This window comes from Bidens hawaiensis, unplaced genomic scaffold (assembly GCF_021521415.1).
Source record: "Bidens hawaiensis isolate Kalapana, Puna unplaced genomic scaffold, B.hawaiensis_p1.1 tig00004412_1, whole genome shotgun sequence".
Taxonomy (NCBI): domain Eukaryota; kingdom Viridiplantae; phylum Streptophyta; class Magnoliopsida; order Asterales; family Asteraceae; genus Bidens; species Bidens hawaiensis.
The window spans coordinates 1,319,529-1,327,970 of record NW_027491265.1 but is presented as its reverse complement, the minus strand read 5'-3'; the positions used below and the strand labels follow the sequence as shown (position 1 = coordinate 1,327,970).

Genomic DNA, 8,442 nt, shown 5'->3' with positions numbered 1-8,442 from the left:
GACTGATCGCTATGAACACTGCAGGATGATGAATGCATGATTCAAATATCCAATTTTTCAACGTTGACTTATGAGAGCCAACTTAACGTGTTTGGACCAACCACTAGTTGGAGACTTGGACCAACCAGCGCCACTAGTTAACATGTAGTTACAACTCTGATGATTCTACAACATTATCACAAACCTTTTTCAAAGCAATCCATTCAATCATACAAACGATTTTCATATCATCACTTAACTAAGTTAACTTTCAGTGTATTTATAATAACTTATTTCTTTTAGAGTAAACTATCAAAACCGTTTTTGAGGTTTGGTCGCTTTTGCGACTTAATTCGTTCAAAAAAAAGATTATTTTATGCAATTGGACTCTATAGGTTTCCCAACTATTGTCAGCGTAGTCCAAATCGCTAACTTAGTCTATTTTTAACGTTAAGACGATTAGGGGCAATTTTCTCTTTTACCTGTTTACTTATTTTATTGTTGTTATAACTTCAGTTTTTACCTGGTGAAAGATTGCATAACCACAGTTAGAGGTGCACAAATCAGGTTTTTCTAATACCCGGTTCTGGGTATAGAAGCTGATTCATGTATGACCGGGTATTGGCCATACCTGGGCTAGGCCCGGGTATTGTCTTAAAAATCATACCTTATGCACCGGGTTCTGGTCGGGTATAGAACCGGTTATTTAGATACCTTATTTCCGGGTATTGAAAAAACCCTATTTTCGGGGGAGTTTTGGTATAGATTGGGTTTTTTAAGGGTGCCGCACTTTTTTGGGGTGTTTTTGGGTATTTTCAGGTAATTTTGAGTATAAATTGGGTATTTGAAAAACCCGATTTCGGGTATTGGAAAAACCCAGTTTCGGGTGTGAAACCGGTTCTAGTTTTTGGGTATTACCGGGTACAAATCGGGTCGGTTCCGGGACGGGTTTTGGTACCGAAATGCACGCCCTATCCATACCCTGCAGGTATGGTCGGCTGCGGGTTCATGTATTAAAAACCCATATATAAAAAACCAGTTTTGGGTTTTTTATCGGGTCCAGCATCCAATTCTGAATTTAGGTGTTTTTTTTTCAACCTCTAACCACAATGCCCATTTGTTTTGTTGCTTACCATGCCTCATCTTACTACTCTGTTAAAGCAAGATAACGCTTTCACATGACATCATTCTAAGGTGTCCAATTAGATGTCATGTCACATATTTCCTTTTATATTAATGCTAAATCACCCCATTCATATTATATAAACCTTAACATTACAAACACTAATATTCATATTTATTTCTCTCTTTCTTGCGGATTACCAAGTTTTCTGCCGGCCGTCTCTTCCATATTTCCGGTAAACAATCTATTCTACGCTAATGGTGGATTCTCATATATTATTCATTATTGGCATTGTCATTTCATTTTCTTTGCAGTTTGTTGTTTGTATTGCTTTTAATTGTAATATGATTTTCGTATAATCTATTTAGGTTCTAAAAAAAAACAAGATTTAATCGACATGTTGAAGTTTCTCTAACTGCTCTATCTTCCATACAATGAGTGGTTTATTTAGGTTGTGATTACAATTGTTATCTTAAATATGGTTGATTTAGGTCGTTATCGGAATTATTCTCATGAGTTTACTTTTTAATAGTATTCAGCTATCTATTACTAATACTTATTTTTGCAAACTATAAATGTTCCTTTAATGTAATAATAATATACTTTTGTTTTTATTAATTATGTTTGACTTTATAAAATCTGTTATGTTGATGCAAGTGGTGCTGAAAATGATGTCTATGAATTTGCAAGTTAAACTTCTTAATTAGCTTAATTTGAATACTTTTATAGCATGTTATAGAGATCATTTTTGTTTATAACAAGATGCTTTTATCAATTATACACACATTATTTTCGAGTTTAGGTAAATAAATGGAATATTTAAGAAGATAATACGGACAACGAAGATTTATGAATTATATGTGTAACCTTTCATTTTTCATCGTCACATATAATGCATAATTTTAGCAATAAGAAGTTATTAGAGATTTATGACTTTTACAATTATAGTATTTATTTAATTTAATAAATTTTTATGTTAAACGATATAACAGTTAATGCATTTATTACAATTTATTATTTAGTGTTTACCTAACGCCCTGCTTGCGGTGCGCACATATAATGTATATATGTGTGAACCCTTGGGTGGGCAAAAGTAAAATTGCACTAATTTTGACGTTATTTTACTAATCACGTGAAAATAACGTTAAAAGTGGCGGAAGGTTAATCAGGCATCATGTGGTGGCGTTGATAGCCGAAAGACAAGGGCACATGCACCAATCAGCCGGTGTCCCGATGATTGAGTGTTATGTGTCTTATGTCCAAGGCTTGATTCAAAACTACTATCGAGCCGGGGGTCTCACCGGAAGCAGCCTCTCTATCCCTATGGGATAGAGGTAAGGCTGTCTACATCTTATCCTCCTCAGACCTTACCATAGCATTGCTATGAGTACGATGACGATTTAGTGTTTACCTCAGTTAAACGAATTATGACTTTTTGAGAATTATATTATTAACGGTTTCTAACTATCTCAATATTGCTATATGAGAAAAGATTGTTAAGGTGTTTATTCGTGATTTAAAAGTTAATATGAAATCTGAAATAATCATAATCAAATTTCATTCCAAAACATAAGATTTTTATAAAATGATATATTGATATCACATAAAAATTTCACTTTCTGCATTTTTCTATAAATTCCGCCCGTGTGGTAAACGTTCTCTAACTCACTAACCCGTGTTGAACATTCTCTTTTATTTTAAAAGATAATTTGTTTTTATTTATTTTCTTTTACAACCAAAGCTCAGTCTTTGTAAATTAGTTTTTAAAAATTTGACAAAATTTTGTTATAAATATCAATTTTATGCATACAAAATGTAATATAATAATATCGGCATGAATGTTTTATTTTTAAAATAAATCAAACACCAACGTTTGGTTCGTAACTTAAATTAATAGTGAATAATTATATCAAAAACTCGTTAAAAAGTCATAAATAAAAATTATTGTATGAAATAACTGAATTACATATAATAATTTTTTACTTTTATTATATTTTTTAACTGTGTGTAACACGGGCTCTAACCTAGTAGACCCAATAAATCCATTACTTTAACTGATTAAAGCAAACTTGATATAAATTTAATTAGAGATCGAGCAAGGATGTCTGCGTTATACAACGACGACAACGACAATGCTAGAAAGGGCGAAGTATAATGAGGACTGGGGGTGACCCGGTCACTATCATTTTTTCGCTCAGTAGGGTTAATTTATGTGATTTTATCCAAAAATTTTATAGGTATTGAGCACGGTCACCAAGAGATATTGGGTCTGTGACTTCGGTTGCTGTTGTGACTAAACCCAAGTTTCGCCACTGAATGCTAGCGTGGTAGACAATAATATTCGTTTCAATATTAAGAATTAAAAAATAATAAAACAAACCAAACACTGAGAACATTAATAGAATCTTTTACATTCAATACCATAGAATTAAAAAATACGACTTTAATAGAGTTGAAAATAAAAAAGCCCATAATTCTTCTTACTTTTTGTTTGCTTCCTTCTCAGCCTGCAAACAAAATAAAAAATAAATTTTCAAATCATTTGTAAGTTAACTTAAACTTGTTTATGCAAACTGATACGTTAATTATAACTTCTTAATCTTGTTTATGTTAGACAATAATGTTTGAAACTTCTTCTATTTTTGTAATTAAGGGTGGCAAAAGGTTCATTTATAGGGCACTTGTGATTTTACCGCTTTGACAACTCGATCAAATGCTTCGGGACCATATTTCTCAATGTAACGCTCCACGGATCTTCGTGCTTCGAGGCTCATCATTTGGAGGACTTTTCGCTGCCCCTCGGGGTATTTTGAACTCACATGGCTCCCAACTTTGACATATTTTCTTGCTATGTTTGCATACACATATGCCGCCCCGTTGATCCCGGGTAGCACCAACCACGTACAAAACAAAAGCTTCAAGTAGGGCCAAAATGGAAGCCTGTTTTTATCAAAACAAACAAGTTTAATGTGAATACAAAGCATTAATCATTTTATGAAAAAAAAAATGCACGTGTACCTTTCAAAGCAACTCGTAAGCTTGATCGTACGAGTTGTCTAAAAATTACCAAATATATAGAGATGAAATTGATTGAATTACCATTGGAGGACTTTCCAAAAGGAAAGCTCGAAGAGGGTAATGAACGAGTGTATAACCCAATACGTGAGCCATTGTTGATCGTCTTCTGATGTAGATCCCTCGATTGCAAGCATGGACGCATACCTTTTGGCAAAGTTTGTACAAATATAGTCATTAGTCATTACTCACACATTTTACAAGAAAACCATCTTAAACACATTCTTGTTTTGCATCAACAAAATCAGTTTTTAAAAACCAAAGGAAAGGTATGACTCGTACGAGTGCTAGAAGATATAACAAGACGGGCTGAGAGACCGCGACCATAGTATTCAAAGTTTTAAGCGTCCTATATACACAATGTTTGTTGCTCATTATTATTGCTTTCTTGCATATATTATAAACAATATTATGAAATTGTGGTACTAGATATTGCAGCCTAACCCAAAATTACTGGCCCAAAAATCATTTCAATCCGGTGTTGAGTTTTTCTTTTTTGGTATTCAGTTTTGAGTTCGGTCTGGTTCAGTTCCATCTCAATGGCCAGCCCTAGGGGCTAGGTCTACCAATAACTTAGTTTAAAAAAAAACAATATTAGACAAATTTGTATTCTGATTTAGAGAAAGTGTAACTTACAAGGGGAAAACAAGCATTACTCCAGGCCTATAACGAATTAACAAGACTAACAAATGTTAGTCACAAGAAACATATCTTCAAATCTTCTATTTGAAGCATAAACACATACCCGATCAGTGTGTCTAAATGTCTAGCAATTGTCGCAAGAAGCCCCATTGTTTTTCGTGTTTTCAACGTCGTGTATTCTATTGAGAAAAGGTAATATGCATGATTGCATTATACATTTTCCAAGTTATATAAGTGGTATGATTGTTTAAGATGAAGCAAAGCATATCTTTTGAGTGTAGTCTTCTTTTCTCTAGTTACAAGCAATAAGGAGGGTGGGTGATCATGGCAAAAAAGTCTATGAAACTGGTCTTGGAATCTTTCTATATTCTTGTAACATAAAGTTCAAAGAAAGAATATAGCAACATGCTCATTGATTCCTAAATGTAGGAATTTTAAGTCTTATGAACAAAATGGGTGTGTTAGGGGTGTTTTTGCAGCGGGCGCAAGTAGATTAAAGTTAACACGCGTGTGTTGGAAGCAATCAATAAGATTGTAGGGGGGTTCATTATTTGATTTCAAACCGATAAGACAGAATCAATACACATATTCGGTTTTCATTTCGTCTTAAACATAACCAAATTGGGTTGTCGTTTTTTGTTTGGTTTTTGGCTTCAAATATCTTAACTCGGTTCAAACTGAATAAAACAAATAACAATATTGGTTATTTACCTTTTGTCTTTTGGTCCAATGCAATTACAATTTTTGCTAAATATTATTTAACAGAACTCAATTCAATAGCAAATAATGGCAAAAAAAAATAAAGAAAAGGTTATTTGGTCAACCGAAAAACTAAACCGAATTGAAGAGACTGAATTAAAATTCGGTTCGGTTTTCAGTTTCAACTGAAAAATCTTCAAATCTAATATACTGATGAGGACCGGTGGCTCGGGTTGATACGTTAACAATTTTACTTTTTTATATCTTATGTCTATATTTTTTATTTAAACGAATTAAGATATCTATTAATATATACTTGCTTTTGAACCCGTGTATTATACGGGATTTGTCCAATAACCGAAATTTAGGTATTTAATCATACGTAATTTAGGGGTTTTGTTTTGAATTTATAGATTAATTAAAATATATTCACACACACTTCAAATGTTACATATTTAAATTTTACATTTTCTTAATATTGAAATAATGTTTTAAAATAACATAAAATCAATTATTGATACCTAAACATATTAAAGATGTTTTATTTGATCAATACGAATATAAGTTAAATAGTGTTTTATAAATTGTATGATTATAAATATTATATTTATTCAACGAAATTTGAAGTACACACATAACTAAGTATCTATTATAAACATAGGTCACTAATTATTATTACACGATAATGGTTCGTAAATCATTATTTAACTAATTTAGTAATTCATTGTTTGATTTTAAACTTATTATAGATATTCAATAGTTTATATGTTTTTTTTTAGAAATTATGGTCATATTTTCTATATCTAATAGTAAAAGTAGATGCAATGGGTTAGTGAAAGTAAATATTATTTAAATTGTATTAAATACTTTTTTTCATATGGTTATAACTAATGGGTTATACCAATTAAACTCATTACCCATGAATTAAGGAGAGTGAAAATTAGAAACTATGAGGAAAATTAAAGTTAAGATTGATGTGGTTATGACACATAATCATCATTATTTTTTGTTTATTAGTATAGGTAGAGATAGATAACCTTGTTGGCTTTTCTTAAAGGAAAAGAAAATGGTATTGTAACAGTGAAAACTGATTTTCTTTTATTAAACGGCAACATATAGTGTATATAAATCATGAACCTAGCGAGTCGCTAGGAAGTACAGGGGATAAGGTTACAACTCAACATTAAAAATGCATCAATAACTCCAGTCTAACGAATTAAATTTAGCTCTATTTTTCACTTAAATGTAAGAATTAACTTTTATATCTCCCAAATGTTGTCATTTAGAAGTTTATACTGTTAACATCTTGCCATACCATGTGTTATGTATGGTCCATTCTCCTTATGTTTCATTATTGGTCACGTCTGCGACACCTCAATGTCAACTCGGTTTTTTCTTCATCATTCAACTCCGTCACTCAACACATTTATGCCTCATTATCGACCATTATATTATTAAATAAGAAAAATAAATAAATAAGAAAAGGAAAAACAAAAACAAAAAAAATTGATTGGGGCGGATGAGTGAATGACTCAAATGACTGCGGTTATTTGGGCCCCATCATGCATTAGGAGAGAATGGGGGTGGGGTGGGGGTGTTCCTCATCCATCTTGACTGTTGAATTGTCCACATGGGACTAGTGAGGGGGGGGGGGGGTGAGGGATTAACCACACCCATAGTCTCATTGCTGAGTCCTTCAAGTAAGCAACAATAGGATGCTAGCCAAACAAGCCACGGTACGAAGGTGTTATAAATTCATTACTTCTTTATTTATAACTAGGATAATAACCCGTGTTACACACGGGTGGAAAACATATCAACAAACAATATAAAATTTAAACTACACATTCAGTCAACACAAATATTTGACATAAGTTTTTTACCCTCGGATGTTACAAAAGATGTTAAACTATATCTATAACATAAAAAGAAAATACTTTATAAATAAACAATGCAATAAATAAGAAATAATATAACATAAATGAACTATTAGACTTGAAAAAAATAAAAAACACATATTAGTAAAAGATTTTGTAATATTAATTGAAAATTAAGTTTACAAATACATACCAGCTTTAAAATGTATCACATTAAGTTTTCGAAAATCTATTTTTAAACAGCCTTTTTTTAATTTTTTTAAATGTTCCTAATTGTTCTAAAGAACTTTTTTTTCTTTTTTGTTTTAGAGTGTTTTCTATAAATAATTTTCAGAGATATATATATTTTTATAGCATTTTTCATGTCATTTCTTAATAAATAAATAAAGAAAACTTAAAGAACATTCGGTTTGATCACCATTCACCGGCTCTTCATATTTCCTCAAGAGTAAATTAAATCATTGACAATGTGGTTATTAATTGGAATAAATAGACTTAATAATGGAGTTAATTGCATTAATTTGAATAAATAGATTTAATTGTAGAATTAATTCAATTAAATTGGAATGCTTATTTTAATTTAGTGGATTAAAAATAATTGTGAATATATGGAAATTATTGATATGAAAATGTGATTACATGGAATTCTATGTGAATATGCTAGAATAAGAACATGTGAAGAGAATTATCTTGCTTTAATATATTAGTGAGATGTAATTATGCATCAATAAATTTTAGTGTGGGTGTAATTTTGTTATGTGTTTAAGCAATAAAGCTTGCTACTTTTTTGGGTTTTTTTTTAACGGCAAATTTATTTTTAAGATCGCTACTTTTAGTCCCGTGTTTGAATCCCGAAGTTTGTAGATACTTTAGTTGCCAAATACGAAATGTTATTAAATATTTACAAAAAATAACATTTATAAATACATGTTACAAAAACTCCATGTGCTTGTATGTATATTGGTCGTGTATGAGGTTAACGGGTTGAAGTGATAATTCCAAACACGACCCATATAAACTAGTTTTTTAAATGAGTCAAACATGTTG

The 8,442-nt window shown here is 31.2% G+C and overlaps 1 protein-coding gene across 1 annotated transcript; it reads right to left on the bottom strand.

The window, feature by feature from the left end:
• Positions 1–3,534: 3,534 nt before the first annotated feature.
• LOC143626489 (HVA22-like protein f) lies at positions 3,535–4,969 on the bottom strand. The gene is made up of 5 exons (XM_077096570.1): positions 4,923–4,969; positions 4,814–4,840; positions 4,202–4,324; positions 3,796–4,042; positions 3,535–3,609 (listed from the first exon to the last, which is right to left on the bottom strand). Exons 1-5 carry the CDS (start codon positions 4,967–4,969, stop codon positions 3,583–3,585), a joined length of 471 nt encoding a protein of 156 aa, XP_076952685.1. The 3' UTR covers positions 3,535–3,582.
• Between the last annotated feature and the right edge of the window lie 3,473 nt (positions 4,970–8,442).

Excerpts from the sequence above, each read along its gene's own strand:
- LOC143626489 (XM_077096570.1), bottom strand. The coding sequence starts at position 4,969 with ATGGGGCTTCTTGCGACAATTGCTAGACATTTAGACACACTGATCGG. Across the intron at positions 4,841-4,922 it reads CATTTAGACACACTGATCGG|GCCTGGAGTAATGCTTGTTT; the intron begins GTATGTGTTTAT and ends AATTCGTTATAG. Across the intron at positions 4,325-4,813 it reads GTAATGCTTGTTTTCCCCTT|GTATGCGTCCATGCTTGCAA; the intron begins GTAAGTTACACT and ends CTTTGCCAAAAG.